The following is an 18,635-nucleotide window of genomic DNA, read 5'->3' on the forward strand; positions in this document are numbered from 1 at the left end:
TTCAAACTGTATAAACTGTGAATGCAGTAACAATGGGAATGCTGCAGCATGTACAGTGGCTCTCAAAAGTATTCACCCCCCTTGGACTTTTCCACATTTATTGTGTTACAACATGGACTCAAAATGGATTTAATTAGGAGTTTTTGCCACTGGTCAACACAAAAGGTCTGTAATGTCAAAGTAAAAAATAAAATCTACAAATTGTTCTAAATTAATTACAAATACAAAATGGAAAATAATTGATTGCATAAGTATTCACCCCCTTGAGTCAATATTTGGTAGAGGCACCTTTGGCAGCAATTACAGCCGTTTGGATAAGTCTCTAGCAGCTTTGCACATTTGGACACTGCAATTTTTGCCTATTCTTTTGCAGAATTGCTCAAGCTTCCCACAGTCAAACAGTGATACGGCTTCTCTCCAGTGTGAATTCGCTGGTGTGTTTTTAGGTGTCCTAACTGACTGAAGCTCTTCCCACAGTCAGAACAGTGATACGGCTTCTCTCCAGTGTGAATTCGCTGGTGTGTTTTTAGGTGTCCTAACTGACTGAAGCTCTTCCCATCAGTACAGTGATACGGCTTCTCTCCAGTGTGAATTCGCTGGTGTGTTTTTAGGTTTCCTAACTGACTGAAGCTCTTCCCACAGTCAGAACAGTGATATGGCTTCTCTCCAGTGTGAATTCGCTGGTGTGTTTTTAGGTATCCTGACTGACTGAAGCTCTTCCCACAGTCAGAACAGTGATACGGCTTCTCTCCAGTGTGAATTCGCTGGTGTTTTTTTAGGTCTCCTAACTGACGGAAGCTCTTCCCACAGTCAGAACAGTGATACGGCTTCTCTCCAGTGTGAATTCGCTGGTGTTTTTTTAGGTCTCCTGACTGACGGAAGCTCTTCCCACAGTCAGAACAGTGATACGGCTTCTCTCCAGTGTGAATTTGCTGGTGTATTTTTAGCTTCCCTGACTCAATGAAGTGCTCCCCACATTCACCACAGTGATTTGGCTTCTGCCCAGCGTGAATTCGCTGGTGTCTTTTGAGGTTTCCTAACCAACTGAACCTCTTCTCACATTCAGTACATTGATATGATATCTCTGGCTGGGATATGTTTTCTGAATCCTTAAACAAGTCAATAGATTCTTCTTTAATGTGGACAGGCTCCAGTTCAGTCTCTTCCTCTTTAATGTGGACAGGCTCCAGTTCAGTCTCTTCTTTAATGTGGACAGGCTCCAGTTCAGTCTCTTCCTCTTTAATGTGGACAGGCTCCAGTTCAGTCTCTTCTTCTTTAATGTGGACAGGCTCCAGTTCAGTCTCTTCTTTAATGTGGACAGGCTCCAGTTCAGGCATCTCCTGTTTAATGCAGATAGGTACCAATTCCAGAACCTCCTCCTCTTTAATGTAAATAGACTCCATCTTTGTTCCTTGGCTTTCACCAAGACAAGGCAGTCCTGAAAGCAGAAAATAAAATGTATTATGATCTGTTCTCTATTGGTGTGTTTACACTTATGACTTGAACCTGAACTGGCAAGTCTGATTAGATTGAAAGATTTGTATAATTGAGCCCCCTGTTTACACTTGAGCACAGACCTAGGCTGGCTTTGGCCCCATATGCACGCGCATAGCCCCTGAACTGTATCAACTACTCCATGCTTGAAGACATTTCCCCTCCCAAAACAAAGAGGTGGAAGTGTTTAAATCAACAGCAAGCCTGTCATTTGTGTCACTTGTGTGTTTCTATTTCAAGGTGGTTGTAACGTGGCAATTAAGATTTCATTTTGTCATCAGAAATGGAGCGGAACATTGAAAACTTGCATATCGGACATTTAAAGAAACAGGTGTTATTGTCTTTATTTACACATCAGTCTGACAACTCTTCTCATATGGAAATGAAAACAGTAACTCCCATTTATTTTTTTACCCATGACAAGTATTCCATGCACACAGAGAAAAAAGGCAGATGTAGAGTGTTCAGCTTCGGAGCCCCACAGCTGTCGAATGATCTGCCTCGACTTGGAAGGGAGGCACATCTCTTGCTGCTTTTAACACTTCAGCTTCGGTGAACCTTCTACCTGTTTGAGGTCTGACTGACATAACGTGACTTCCGGCTTGTGTACCAGAATCATTTTACACCAAACTGTTTGACAGGTACGTACTTTGAAGAAGTTCGCCATCAGATAGATCTGTCAACTCATCAATATTTTCTATAAAAAAAAGTTATCTTTTGGGTCGATAAGCATTCTTAGTTCTATAGAGCAATGCAGTCTGCTCTCCGGCAATGCTGCACTTTGAAATCATGGTATATACAGTCATCTAAACTGAAACCTAAGACACTGAAATGCTGCACCTCATAATAAAAGGAATTTCTCTTGGCCTGGAGCTGCAGTGAAATGCATTGGAGAGTCATCTGTGATGTTTATCCTATGAATAGTTCATTACAGTTAATATTTTGTTGATTTAATTTGGGGTTTATAAAGATTTTGGATGATTTAGTATGATTTCTGGTAAGCTGGTACTTGTGATCGCCAAATCTCCCAACAGAGAAAAACTCAACTCAAAAAAACCCAACAACTCACTCATCTAGCCTTCTGTCAATTTAACTTTACTTTCATTAGGAGCCTTTGGAGAGGTCAGTCATTTGGTAAGCAAACCAATGATTGTTTAAAAGGCTTAGAATGGGAGTCTACCATCACCACTACATCATTGTTCATAAATGAATGATTTCTAGCAGCTCTTTTTTGGCACCAGTTAAGAGTGAATAGATTGTTTTCCAAATGGTTTCATGTGGGTACATCTGTGAGACAGAAAGATAATGAGTTCTGGTGATAAATCTCCCTCCCGACCTGTGAGGGCGCTAAAGAACGGAAGTAGTTTCTGGAAGGGCTTGCCTGACAGTGTTTCCAGGACCGGGAAGTCGGTCAGCCTGGAAAGAAGCGAGACTGTTGTAAGACCGTATTGACCTGAAAGGTAAACGAGGGGCAGCTGCAAGTAATAAGGCAGCTGCAACTGTTTACCTAGATGTCATGCAGGATTACATATAGGGGCCAGGGTAACGCTGATCTTTTCCTTCGTTTGGGTAAAGCTCGGTGGAGAGAAGGACGGAGAGAGGAACTCTCAATTAAAAAGATGAAGACGTGTTACGTGTTTTGTGTTGTGTTTTGTCTGTGTTGTAATTGCCCGTGTTTTTGCACCACCAGACAGTTAAAGCACACATCCGGAGCTGTCGCCGAGGGTCAGCATGATCCGGATCACCACTGCACTACCATCACGAAAATACCTGTGTTTGCACTCACCACCAGCACGACTGCACTCACCCAGGACTGGTGACCGTGTGTTCGTTTTTGTTCGGGACTGTGCCCTGTTTCGTTATCACCGTGCCTTACACATTGTTGTGTATTGCTGGGGATTTATTATTTTTTACGGTCACCAGACCTGGAATATAAATAAAGCACTTTTCATTGGATTACAGTTGTTTGCCTGTCATTCCTGCACCGCATTACCACGCTTTAAACAGAAGCTGTTTAGTGTCTAAACACAGGTACCAGAATAATATTAATAATCAGGAGTTCAGAACAGAAAACTGGTTTTGATGTTAAGCCTGACATGCAGAGTGAGATTCATGCAGTTTAATATGTTAATCTGAAAACACACAAAAAAAAACTCAACTGATGTAGGAGTTTTTAAGCTAAAACTCTGACTTGTTTCACTTTAATTCATTGCCACATCTGTTTATAGTTATTTTCTGCAGTCTCTGCATTTTCTGCAAGAGACTCACCCCCCCCCCCCCAACTACAAAACTTACGCTCTTTACAGCAGATGTTTTATGCCAGTGTATAAAAGTGTAGAAAATGTTTCATTGGGAGTCATTAAGGTCCGCAGTAATGATGCTGCTTTATTTTAGTCCCAGTGGTTTCACTCCTTACAGCTTCCTGCTTATAACATAAAACAAGGCAGGTGGAAAGTGTATTAATGAAGATGCACCCTCACAATGAGACTGAGCCAGCTGTGAGGAGGAGAAAGGGGAGGTGATGATGGGAGAATGAAGCACGAGGACAGTGCGACTAATGAAAGTACAACAGGGTTATTACCAATGTACTGGAAATGAATGTTTGAGGGATCAATGTTTTTCATTGGTAATGCTTCAGTGATTTCCGGGGTGACGTACAGGTACACATTCCTACCCAGGATAAAAAAGAAAAAATCGAATACGATAAATATTATCACAACTCAGATTTAGCACCTAGCATGTTAACATCACTTTTTTTCATTTCTTTTATGTGATTAATAAAATGTACCGTAATGTAATTTTATTTTAAATGTATGGTGCTTGCTTGTAACTTACAGTACCGAGTGCAGCAACAGTCTCGGGTCCAAACTGTCATTAAATATAACTGTATGATTAAATACCGATTTAAAATAAATCAACTTAAAAAAAACGGCAGCTGTGTTGGCTTGTTAGCTCTATGCAACCGGCACTGCAAAGCAACATTAATTTATGTATGTATTATTATTATTATTATTATTATTATTATTATTAAATAAGGAACCAAGATTTCAATGTTTCAGTTTTCAGTTTGCGTTTTGTTTTTTTTTTTTTTTTTTTTTTTTTTTTTTGGGGGGGGGGGTGTGTGTGTGTGTGTGTGTGTGTGTACTGTTTTCTTCAATGAATAGGATAGAGCCAGAATACTGGATGCAGCCACAAACAGGTACTGTACCTGTAATTCTACTTTTATTCACAATCTCATTGCTATTATTATCATTATTATAAATACTGTAATAAAGAAAATACAAGAATAAAACAGTATTAATGTTATTAATAGTTTAGCTAATGCCTTTATCCAAGGTGACTTCCTTATCTTACTCCAGCAGCTTATACTGTTCGTTTTGGATTGTCCTTTTACTGTAGCGAGCAAAAGGCTTTGGACCCAAACAGGGTTGTTATAGCGAGGGTGTACTGTATTTAGTATTTGACTTATGTGTTTAATAGACGACACTTGCACATTCTAATATATAATGTGTGCACATTTATTTCATTTTTTTTTTACCTCCCATAGTGTTCAACATTTAACAGAGGGTATAAAGAAGTTTGGAGCAGAATCCAATATCATCCCTTACAAAAAAGTAACATACTGCAAGTATACTTGTGCCAAAATTGTCTGGTTTTAGTATACTATTGGTACCATTATACTATTTATTTTGGCACAAGTATACTTGCAGTATATAACTTTGTATATTATTTTTTGCAAATAATGCAACATAATGGACATTTCTTAGAGTGTATCTTACTTCTCTTTTGCATACCTGCATTGTCTCTTGCTAGATATGCACCTCCAGATTCTGACAAATACTTTTAGAAAACCAGGAGCAACTTCTGCTCTGGATCAAAAAGCTATAATGCTCTGCGGCTGCCCGCCTATGTGGATAACTATCAAAAAACTAGTAGAAACTAACTAAAACACAAGTCTGGGAAAAACAAATGGAAGTCTAGAAAAAGAATGGAATTTTGATGTTGAAAAATTGTATGAACCCTAAGATACTGTACCTACATTGAGTACAGTGTACTTTGTACAAATTACAGTCCATAGGTCAATTATGGGCAACATTACTTTTTTTTTTTTTTTGGAAAACCAAATGTCGACAATGGACTGCCCGAAGGGCAAGTACCATTACCACAATTTTGCGAGCCCTGGGTCTCTTGACAATGTGCCATGGTGCCCTTTAGTGATTACAATTATTATTTAGTTTGTGCATCTCATCAAGTTTACTACCAGTCACGCCCAGAACAGCCAAGCCCATAACGCTAATCTGGACACTTACTATTAAGAAAGGGTCAACATTTTTATATCATAACATACATTTTAAAAAGTTAGCTTTACAGAGAAAGTTTGAAAAAATATATAATGTAGTACACAACTTTCATAGAAACTGTAGTATCAAGGTGTGTGTGTGGGGGGGGGGGGGGTCATCATATCATTCTGTGCATGAAAGTAACAGAATTGGAATATATAAGGGGAAGTCTTAAATCATTATCTGTGTCTTCTTGGTTTCTGGTCTCCAACTCCCTCACTGACAAAGAATGCTTTTAAAGAGTCAAACTAAATACTGACACATGGCTTATCTTCACAATCGCTAAATGACTCATTCAGCGCCACAAGCCAATAGTTCACACTTAAGACAAGAACCAGTCTATGTCATAAATCCAGCCAACAGGGGGCAGAGTAGCAGATCAATGGAGAACAAGGCGTCTTATCGGTATGAGAACAACCAATGAAAAACACTTCACGTGGGCTGAGGCACTGCCCAAATTAACCCAACTATCCAATCACAGGGGTAGAAAGAGACCTACAAAAGTAGGTCAACACTGAAAAGACCCTCCTGACACCAAACCCAAGGCTCCTGACATGAAATTCAAGACTCCAATTCACAAACCAGTCCTTGAACTGTGATAACCTGGAGATCCAGCCTGTGACCAGCTGGGACACAGATAACGTTTTCGGACACTCTAATACGAGATAACTATTCTAGTGTTTGCCTTGGTGTGGGAGTCCGCTGCGTGAGACATCTAAAATCCTAAAGTACTTGTCTAACTTAGCCCCTATTGATCACTGGAGAAAGAGCTGGATAAACATTTAAAGTCGACATAAATTGAAGTATATTCAGTTTATTCAGCTGGCTGTGCTGGAGTTTGTGGTGGAATATCCGAGACATAACCGGATGAAGAGTGCACATATTGGAGGAGGAATTGCTGTTTCAGTGGAATATCTAAACAGTTAATGACCCTTCGTTCTTTGCAAAGACATTTCTTTCGTACCCTGAAGTGGAGACGAAACATGAGGAAAGCAGATCCAGAATCTAGCTGACCCTGATGGCGGGCAAGCTTCGAGCGCCTGTGTTGTTGAAGACATGGAACAGCTGGAGGAAGCAGTGCAAATCCGTTAAGTATTCAACGAGTAGTGTTGAAATCCTCTCATGAACTCGAGAATAAGCAGACCTTAAAGTTAAATTAATGTTAATAAAAGTATCATTGCTTTCAATTCATGCTTTGAGTTAATGAACACTATAGTATTTGTTTGCATGTGATTTATACAAATTGACACGATTTTCATAAGGCAATTATCATTCTGCATTTAGAAGCTAAAATCTAAATTTAGCTGTCTTGATAACAGATAATTCTTGATAGGTTGTCTGGACGCAAAGAGCGTCTTTACCTCGCAAGAGTGAGAATTGCCTTCTGAACCGAAACTATATACACATATATATGAGACTGATTTAACAATGCTTTGATTATCAAACATTTACAAAAATGAATATTTGTGTTACCAACAATACCCCTTTTAAGACTAACCTTCATCTTAAATAGCTGTTAGGAATACAGTTGTAACCTTAAGGGAATCTCCCACAGATTGCATTGAATCACTAATCAACCAGCGGGAGTGGGGGTGTTGTTGTTTTAACCTTATTTTCTGTACAGTTTAGTTTAGTTCATTCTTTCTTTCTGTTACCTTAGTTTAGTTGTTGCACCTTTAATTTTTCCTTTTAGTTTTATTTCTAATAAAACTGTTACTTTGTATTCACTAGAAACATGGTTTACCTAGTCTGATTATTTCGATAAGGGTCGGGTTCTACATGATGTGAAGTCAAAACAAGGTATTCAATTATTACAATTTAAACTAGTCAAAATACAAATATGCCTTGCACACTACAAAACTTTACCAAGAAAATGTTATGGCTGTGACATTTGGTTTTATATAAACACCATTATTTTGAATCACTAAAATATTTCCCTTGAATCCTAAGAAAATGCATTATCAGTAACTTGGTATTACATACCCAAAGTCAAAATTTGACATTTAAATATGTGTGACTAAAACATGTATCTACCATTGATAACTAAAGTGTATAGAAACTGCACTTGAGAAAATGTTGCTTTTTTAACAGTAACTTTAAATACCTGTAAAGAAAAGGCACAAAGAGATCAATAATAATAACAGAGCCTGCATTGATACACACTCTTTAGTACAAATACAGGAAGACAGGTTTAATAAATGCAGCGTTCTTTTCTTCATGGCCATGGCACTTTCATGGAATTGCCCTTCTAAGCTTTTTACTTATTAAAAACAAAGTTCACTGTTTAGAATGTTACTGCCAGTATTGATTTGAGGCACCTCTGTGTGCAGAGAAATAACCTGCATAGTATTGCTGATTTAAGAAAGTCACAAATGAGTCATGTTAAACATCTACTGAGAAATGAATTTAAAAGCAAGTGAACAGACATTTTTAGTCCATGACAATAACAGAGAGTAAATGTATTTTAACGAGCATTCTTGTGCTAAACTCGTAGCCTGTCAAATACGTTTCTCTAATATTAAGCAAAAATGTCATAATAATAAACAAAGCATTGCACACAATTATAATCCTGTTAAGTAACACATTGACTGTTCTGACACACTCAGCTACAATCAGACAAAACAGAGCGAATATGAAGCTGATTGAAAAGAAAGAGAAGCTTCCTTCAGGTGTTGTCAGTAGGCTGTGCAGCAGGGCTCTGGTGCTCTAGTCACTCGCTCTGACCGTCTCGTCAGTGAATGTGTCCTTTCTTCCCTTCAGGTGAGAGCAGTTGGCAGCCACTCCTTGTCTCAAACTGTTAGTTTAGTTCAAGGAGAACAGAGATTTACTTTATACTTAATTTATTATTTGCTTTACAGCACTATGAGATTACGAGAATACAGTTTAAGTTACTGTGAAAGAAGCCGTTCAAGGGAGGGGCAGTTTCACCCCCCAGTGTGCAACACTGTCTGAAAGCAAGGCTTGTAAACTGGTATTTATTTTAACCTCGTGTAGCAGCAAATATCCTGTAGCAAAATAAAAACGTGTTTCCTTCACGCAGCAATATTAAAAACACTGTGAGGCTCCACAACACGAGTTTGGAATCGAGGTCTCCCTCGGTGTTTTAAATGATACCAGCACAATAAAACTAGTAAACACAAATCCACTTCATTGAAACTATATTTTAAAATGATTTCAAACTCATTAAAGGGCAGAAAGCCGGTTTCCCACGCGTGTCCAGCTAAGTGTGAAACAATGCGATCTGCACAGTATTCACGTTTCGGAAAGCGCTCATATTACCATCATAACAGTACACCTGAACCCACTCCACGGGCAGTGAAATAGTAACTGTTTGCTACGGTAAATATACTTGATCTCGTTTATAAAAATCCCCGATTGCTAGTCTCGAAGTTCCACGCGGTCTCACAAATAGAAAAACAAAATCAAACCATGCACGACAAAAATAGCCAGACTGCCAAAGACAATATTTACTCGCTGGATGTTTTCAACACAAGATCAATTTGTCTGGAAACCCGCCAACCAGGCAGCACTGGCACGCAGACTGCAACTGGGGGATGTGAATAAAAACAAACGCGCTGCACAGCCACGCCGCTTCACAAATACAAACACACACATAAAAACAATGCGCTGCACAGCCACGCCGCTTCACAAACACAAAACACTCATAAAAACAAACGCGCTGCACAGCCACGCCGCTTCACAAACACAAAACACTCATAAAAACAAACGCGCTGCACAGCCACGCCGCTTCACAAACACAAAACACTCATAAAAACAATGCGCTCCTACCCACAACAACCCGGCCCTTTCAAAATAATACAACACAACAGCTTTCTGTAGTTTTAAAACACACTGTACAACTGTACAAAGACTCGCTCACCTCCTCTCTGCTCTCCCTCAGTGTCTGAACGGGTCTGCCTCCCACAGAGCGGGGAGGCGCTGCGGAACCACGAATATACCAACCGCGAAACACAACCTGCTCAGAGCGGCGTGGCAATTCAGATAATATGGACCGCAAAGGGAATCGTGATACTGGGGGTGTTTTAATTAAATTAAAAAAATACGAGTTTCAATTTTAACATCGTAAACGAGCTGTTTGTAGCTCTATATTTTTCCCCAGTGAATACAGTTTGATTTCAGGTGACCCCCTCCCCCATGCCAGAGTTGGTGTAGTCCTTCATCGTCTACAATGGCTGCGTTCAATCTCGCGCAGGCGTTTGGGAGCTGCGTCTACTTCGCGTGAAATGACGTAGATCTGCGCGCGAAACCTGCCCCAGAAGGCAAACTGCTTGCTTGGCCGCAACCGGAACTGACAACAGAGGTCCCGCAAGGGGCTGCGCTGAAGAGCAGCCGTGCAAGAGGGGCTTTGAGAGCCATGTGCAGGATTCGTGAACGCGATACCGCCAAATAGCATGGGGGTGTGAAATACATGGGAAAACGGCTTGTATAAATTACAATGTATTATTGTCAACTACATATATGTGCATATAGTATGCGTTTGTATTTAATTATCCAAGGTAACTAGTCAACCCGATGAGCATAACTTACATTGCTTCAACAGACTCCTAATAGAATGATAATAACGATCCGGACACCTGCAGCGATGCAGGGTTTGTTGTCTGTCCAGTTTGTTTGTCTTGTCTGTCATGTTTTGTCCTGCTGCTGTCCAGTCTGTTTGTTACTGCTGCCCCACAGGAATCCCCTGTTTCTTTTATTTTAAAATAAACCTGTATTGAGAATTAACCCCCCCCCCCCCCCCCCCAGTCCTGCTTCACAGACATGCCAATGTTACAATATATATGTATGGGTTTATTTATACTGGCATTTTCAACACAGTTTGCAGAGCAGGCTACATTGCTCTAGCTTATTAAATGACACATATAGTGTTCCTGTTCTTATTGCTGCCTATTGATTAAACCACAAACAATAAAGGGAAAACAGACCTCAAATGATGACCTTACCAGCTAACTCTTAGTTTGGAATGCATTTGGTCTAATTTACACATACATACACATATACAATTGTGACAAAGTGCCCGCCCCTGTGTGTATTTTCTGTTATATGTTGCGTGTGGTGTGTTAAATGTTGGTGTATAGGCATTGGTACACAGGATATAAACAGGTCTGTGTTTCATATGTGTTTAAAAAATGTATATTTGTATTTAGGCACAAGGATTGCACAGCACTTCATGTGCAAGTAAAAAAAGTAATAATATGTGAGTACGGGGAATTGCACTTTATTAATTCATGTGCAGTTGTACAGAGACTCCAATTGAATGATTGATTAGCAGTCCAGTCTTGGTACAGCTGCATAAAAGCAGCATGTTTTCACCCACTCGCGGTTGGGTGTTCGGTGAGTGGAGAATGGGATTGGAGATTGAGGTAAAGAGAATAATAAGAATAATAATAGTAATCGTAAAATATCTGCTCACCGTGTTTTGTTTGTCTATTTATTTTGGAGAATGTGCCGTGTCCTTGTGTCCATTGTGTTACAATCATTTATTTTCTGTCTGTTCTGTTGATTTTTTAAATGCTGAACGAAAGCATTCACTCAGCTCCACCAAACTCCACCTCTCTGTCTGTTTATTTTCCTGTTTCTGGTCTGACGCCACCCACTCTGGCCGTCTTTGTGACAAAAATATATGCTAATGTTGTAAACTAAATGTCACTTTCAGAACAGACATGAATGTGCATAAGCTTTCTCCTTGAAAATAGTTATCCATAGTAATCACATTTAATAATATACTAACAAGTAACCCACATGTACGTAAAACACACCTGAATGGTTAAAGTGGGCCAATGCCACATTGTTATCATGAGTGATCCATTCAACCCACCGGTGGGTATTTGTGTCTGTGAAAGCTATGGCAGTGGCAGCCACTACCCTGGTGAGCATCCCGAATGGAAAAGGTGGATATTAAACTCACTGATGGAGTGGCAGCTATTACATTGCTGGTTACACCTGCACAGAAGGAAATAATTCAGTCAAGTATGAAATGTTGATATGCCAGGAGGCTTTTCAATGATGTACTGAAAAGCCAGAGCACAGTGCAACCAAAAGGTGAGTTATGTGTGTGTGCATATTTCTAAACTGCATTGTAGGGAGAGTTCACTTGTGTTTGTTTGTAATCCTCTTTCATAACCTAAATGCCTGGAAGTGTATTGAAAGTATGTTGCTGATGTAATAGTGGATGGAGCATCTCCAACAGACTTCTGTGGTGTATCTGGTAATAAAATGTCCTGCCATGCTTCAGTGTTATACTATGAGGACATGCATTGCTCTAGACAAGAAAGTCTATCAGATATACCTAAAGAGGGGTATCATTATATTCATGACATGGGAGTAAATGTGGTGTGTTTCCTCCTGCTTTAGCAAATGAGCCTCCATGCAATGCCCAGGTTCTAAACACTGCTCCACCATTGGAAGGTACTGCCATTCGAATTACATGTGCAGAAATGCCACATTCTTATAAGGGGATAAACCATGAACATGTCAATCCGAATACAAGATCAAAGCTAGCTTAATCAATGTATAGCACTCAACTCTGGCCGTTGATCCGTTCCATTCCTGGACTTCATTCATATGTTGTAAATGGGTCTATTGCCTCTAAACAGGTTCAGTGCGCTAGTTTAGAACCTGCGCTGTGTTTAAAATGACAACACGACTGGATCTTGCGGGCCACCAGAGTTGACTGGCCCTAATTTAATTTCTGCTTTACCTCATATTGTCCAGCTATGCATGCATGTTTAATATTCAGCATGTTTTATTCACCCGGAGTTTGATCTCAAAACAACCTTGCTATTGATTAAGCTGACTCGACAGACCTGGTAACTGTATAAGAAGAACAAACCCCGGTTCTGCTAGACTGTCAGTACAAAATTCCTGGCACATGGGTCCACCTTCTCTGCGGAGAGGATCCGAGGGAAATGGAACAACATGCTTGGGACGTACAAGTGGACCAAAGACAAACGCAGAGAGACGGGTGAAGGAAGAATTACATGGGAGTACTTCGAGGTATGCAAGTTACATTGGAAATGTCACTATATTGTCACTAACTGCACTACTTGTTCTGCATCCACAACAAATTCATGTGTTATGATGCATATAAAAGGGAGCATGCTGAAGACACAGTGTACAGCAAAGGTGTAGAACCTGCTCAAATACATGGTCACATCTAACCAGACTCCAAGTTTCAATCGAGCTTAGCTCCTTGTTTAAATACTAAATATTCTTAAGCTCAAGTTGACCAATGCTTGGTGGTATTTATTCTAAATGTGCAATGAATCTTACAGATTCTGAGTATGTTTGAATGCCCATTTCTATTGTCTCCTCTTCAGGCCCTTTATGATCTCCTGTCTGAAACAGTGGGTGCACCACTTGCATCAGGATCCATCGTCTCCACACTACTGTTTTCCACAGACACAGACCCACCTCAAACACCACCTCACATAACCCCTACTCCAGCACCATGCACACCCTGTCCTTCACCCACCCAGACGCCTGACACGCAGGACACACACAGACCCTTCACCCATCGCACCTCAAAGCAGGGGGGAAAAGGAAGATGAAATCAGATCCTCCCCAGTCATTTCTGCACAGTTATGAGCAGCATGCACTGAGGCACAATAAAGCACTTGAGAGGCTTGTCACCAAACGATCAAATGCTGGAGAACAAAGGATAGGAAATGCTGGCCTGTAAAAAGGACATCTCTTGTACACTTCATGAGATGTTCCAGAAACAGGACCACATTATCTCACTGTTGGAAAACAGATCTTAATATGTTGTTGTCACACAGACGGCTGTAGTGGGTGACATCAGACCAGAAACAGGGACCAACACAGAACAAACAGAGACATGGAGTTTGGTGAAGCTGAGCGCTTGGTTGCACTCAGCATTTAATAAACGAAATATAAGATTTAAACGAACAGCAACCAAAACAGGACAAAACACTTGTGGCCAAAATAAAAAGGTAAACAAAACTGATAACATTAAACAAGACAGTGGAGAACACTCAATTAGAGTGCTGGCCCTCCAGCACTTGGAACAATTGTAAATATTACAGATTTAACTCTCACCCACTCTCTATTTTCCGAACACACAACCCTGAGTGAGTGAAAACATGCTGCTTTTATGCAGCTGTACTGAGACTTGATTGCTAACTAATCATTCCATTGGTGTCTCGGTACAACTGCACGCAAATTAATCTAGTGCTGTTCCCCGTGCTCATATATTATTACATTTTACCTGCACGTCAAGTGCTGTGCAATCCTCGTGCCTAAATACAAACATACATTTTAAACACAGACATTAACACACTACATACAACATAAAACAAAGAAATAGCACAGGGGCGGGGCACTTTGCCACAGTTGCATATAAATCAATATTTAATTTGGAATTAATTTCTGTATGTTTGTATTGTTTGTGCACCTCCATTAGTCAGAGTATAGGGTATGTCTGTATTTATGTAATTACCCATGACAACCAACATGCAGGATAAATGTTATAAGGCTGGGCAATGGAAAATAAACCCTTTACAGAATCATGCAAACAGGTTTTGACCGACAAGGTGTTTTCTTTATTTATTGTTTTCCTTTTTAAACAAAATCCACCCAATAAAATGGAAAAGCAAGGTAAACACACATGGACACATATAGAAGCCAGTGTCAAACTGTATTGGGATCTCTATGAAATCAGGATGATGAGCATAGGAGAATACACAAAGGAAAGAAGATCTTGTACTGAGCAAATTATAATCATTCACAAATACAATTTCTTTTGACAATGCCACGGTTGTCATCTTGTCGAATGTGTGGTTGTTCACAGACATGTAAATCAGGATCTAAGGCATCCTCTACACACACAGTCCCTGGTGCCTCCAAGAGGCAGCATGCTGTGGCAGTTGTGCTGAGGTTCTGTAATGAATGCATGTGTAGTCCTTTAAGTCTCTTAAACCTAGACTTTAACAATCCAAATTCTGTTTCCATTCCTGTTCTGACTGTTGAGAGCTTCTGGTTGTATCTCTTTGGCTGAGCTGTTAAGTGGCCATTGTCATGGAATGGGCTCATCAGGTGTTGGGACAGAGGGTACTCAGCATCTCCAATAATGTGCGGCTCGCCAGGAAGAAGGGACTGTGGATTGTCTTGGCGAATGCTGTACACTTCTGTCTTACTGTGAACACGTGCATCATGCCAGCTTCCAGGATGCCAACATTTACACGGGTGAAGCGTGCACAACTATCACAGACAGCAGTGAGGTTGATGGAATGAAAGTGCTTCCTGTTTAGTACATGTCAGGGTTTGGAACATGTTGTGGTTTCACTGTGGGTATATGACACCCATCGACTGCACAGTGTTACAGGGAAACTGGCCCTCTGGAAACCCTGGTCAGCTTCGTCAATGGCATGACCTGTGGGCCAGGAAATCTTGTGGGAGAGGTGCATTGTAATGAGTGAACACACCTCATGCACATGGGAACAGATTACAGGTTTACTGGTATTGAACCTATCTGATATTCCTCTGTAAGATTCCTGATTTGACAAGCTCTGTATTATGGAATGCCATGTTCTGTCTCCAACACCTGTTAGAAGGGCTGCAACTGTCCCATAAGCTCCTGTAGAATAGTTATATGTTTAAAGGGAATCATGTTCCTTACTCTGAAGTCAATTGCAATACATCTGTTAATATGAACACCTACCTCAACTTGTCCTGCTATAAGTCGAAAATGACTTTGGAAGTCACTAATGGTACAGTGAGACACCACCTCAGCAACATAATTTCTGATCTTTGAAACAACCCTATAAGTAGAACATGTATTCATTATATATGTGTATCAAATCAGATTATATATATATATATATATATATATATATATATATATATATATATATACACACACACACACACACACACACACACACACACATGTAGTTAGGGACCTGGCTAAGGTGTCTGTAGTGTAGTACAGATAAATGGGATCCAGACCGTAATTGCAAATCAAATTTCTTTAATGGTTCCAAAATTAAACACACAAGTTATTCACAGTTAATAACTCATTAAATGAACACAGTACAGTTCTTCTGTAATGGACTCTTTCTGAAGGCCACCCTCTGCACTGGGACTCAGGCGAGTACTTGGTGGTTGTCTTCAATTCCTTTTGCAGAACTTCACGGCACAGTCAACCTTTTGTGAAGGTAAAACAGTGATCTTCAAAATAAATAATATCAACCGTATTGTAACCACAGTCAGAGTTCTGTTCGTACTTCTATACTTTCCTTACAGGGTTCTTCTCTATGGATATAAAATCCTGTGGTGGGAAGCACCACTTAAAAGGCCTGTATGTTGCGAGCCTTTCGTTACTGTCCCGCTACTCCCTTGGCTTCAACCAAGGTTTTTATAAAACACGCACCAGTCCCGTACCACAAGACGATGTACTCACTGTGACCCAATCCGTGTTGTATGCGATGTTCCACCGTGTTAGTTTTCTGTCTGGTGGTATTTATAATCTTCCGTGCAAAGTATCAAACGTGAGCTGATTGCAGCGTCCTGTTCTCGTTTAATATTCTGTTTGTAATCCGTACTGCTCACCACTCTTTAATATAGCAGAGTGCAGCGCCCCGTTCTCGTTAAATGAGGCAGTCTTCCCAGCGACAGTGAGTGGAAGCGACAGCGAGTGGGAGAAGTACAGGCGTGGAAAAGTACAGAGCAGTTTCGAAGCAGAAAGGAGAAATTGCATCTTGAATGGCTTTAATCAGAAAACAGAGGACATTGGGGAAACACAGCAGCAGCTCAAAGTCAAACAGCCGCGTGTGTTTTTCTGATAACAAACAAGCTGAAACTCGGAGCAGCTGATTCAAATTCAGCGCCGTTTTGAGACACAGGCGAGGGGAGGAGCCGACAGCACAGCAGAACAACGCAGTTAAACGAGGCAGTCTTCCCAGCGACAGCGAGTGGAAGCGACAGCGAGTGGGAGAAGCACAGGCGTGGAAAAGTACAGAGCAGTTTCGAAGCAGTTTGAAAGCAGGTTGACGGCTGCAGAAGAAACTAAACTTCAAAAAAAAAAACCTCAACATGGTCTTCAAGCCAGTAATCTGTGACACCTGCTTGATGTGGGAAATCCGAGAAAACCCAGCGGAGCTAAACCAAGTGTGCGTAAAGTGCCGCACGATCCAGGATTTGCATAAACTAGTAAGTATGCTAGAAATGGAGCTGGAAGAAGTGAGACAGCAACAGGATCTTGAGGAACTGGCACACCCACAATTCATGGAAGTCTGCATCACCCCTAACAGACTGAAAGCCACCAGGGAGATAGAAGGTCAGAACAGCTGGGTTCAGGTAGGCAGAAGCAGGGAAAAAAAGAAACTTCGTCAAACACAACCACCAGAAATCAAAACAACCAACAAATTTGAGTCACTTCAGAATTTTGATGAGCAGAACCAACAACAAGAGAATGAAAGGAACAACATCCAGGACCCTATTGACAGTGGTGACCAGACAGCAAAAAGAAGGGAGGTCATGATTGTTGGGGACTCCATATTGAGAAACACAGCAAGTTCAATTCGCAGTTTGGACCCCCTTACTACAACAGTGTGCTGCCTTCCGGGAGCCTCGGTCAAGCACATCACTGAAAACGTGGACAGGCTCCTAGAACGAACAGGAGACGACCCGGTAGTAGTCGTCCACATCGGTACAAACAACATTGGAAGAGACAGACCAAAATCCCTGCAAAACAAATTCAGAGAGCTAGGAAGGAAATTAAAAGAGAAAACCAAAACTGTGGTATTTTCTGGTATACTACCGGCACCTTGCAAAGGACCATATGGACAGCTGGAAATAATTAATCAAAACGAATGGCTGAAGACGTGGTGCACACGGGAAGGCTTCACCTATCTTGATCATTGGACCACATTCTACAACAAGGACTATCTGTATAGACGGGATGGACTGCATTTAAATAACAAGGGAACCAGTCTACTCGGAGAAAAGATCCTCGAGCAGGTTCGGAAGCATTTAAACTAGAAAGGAAGGGGGGAGAAATCAACAAAAAAAACAGAAGGGAGACCGCATCAAAACAAGAACAACAACTCAGGTAAGACAACCATTAAATGTATTTATCTAAATGCTAGAAGTATCAGAAACAAAATTCTAGAACTTGAAGCTACTGCACTAACAGGTAACTATGATGTGATAGGTGTTACAGAAACGTGGTTGTCTGAGAGTGATGGGGACGAATATAATATTTGTGGGTATACACTGTATAGGAAAGACAGGCAGGACAGAAGAGGAGGAGGGGTAGCGCTATACATAAGAAACAGTCTTGAAGCCCAGGTGTTAAACCTGGACAAAGAAAATAAAACCGAATCAATATGGGTCAGAATAACAGACAAAAATTCAAAAGGCATAATAATAGGAGCATGCTATAGACCGCCAGATTCAGACGGTGAGCACAATAATCTGTTATACAATGACATTAGAAATGTGTGTAGCAAAGGAGAAGCCATACTAATGGGGGATTTCAACTTCCCCCAAATAAAATGGGAAAACCCGGTGGGTAGCGCGAAGGATGAAATAGAAATGGTGGAAATGACAAATGACTGCTTCCTAACACAATTTGTGAAGGCACCCACTAGAGGGGAGGCATGCCTTGATTTAGTCTTTTCAAATAACGAAGACAGAATAACTAAAACAGAGGTCAGAGAACCACTGGCAAACTCAGACCACAACATGGTCTCATTTGAAGTGTTTTTTAAATCCCCAAAAGTAAAGACTAAAGCTAAGGTTTACAATTTTAGAAAAGCAAAC

The 18,635-nt window shown here is 40.6% G+C and overlaps 1 protein-coding gene across 1 annotated transcript in view; it reads right to left on the minus strand.

Moving 5' to 3' along the window:
- Positions 1 to 309: 309 nt before the first annotated feature.
- LOC121301770 (zinc finger protein OZF-like) overlaps positions 310 to 18,635 on the minus strand; it is a 29,755-nt gene continuing 11,429 nt past the window's right edge. The window contains exon 4 of the mRNA XM_041231368.1: positions 310 to 1,084. Coding sequence (XP_041087302.1) covers positions 360 to 1,084 — 725 coding nt within the window. The 3' untranslated portion in view covers positions 310 to 359. The remainder of the gene's footprint in view (positions 1,085 to 18,635) is intronic.

Source organism: Polyodon spathula, chromosome 28 (genome assembly GCF_017654505.1).
Source record: "Polyodon spathula isolate WHYD16114869_AA chromosome 28, ASM1765450v1, whole genome shotgun sequence".
Lineage (NCBI taxonomy): Eukaryota > Metazoa > Chordata > Actinopteri > Acipenseriformes > Polyodontidae > Polyodon > Polyodon spathula.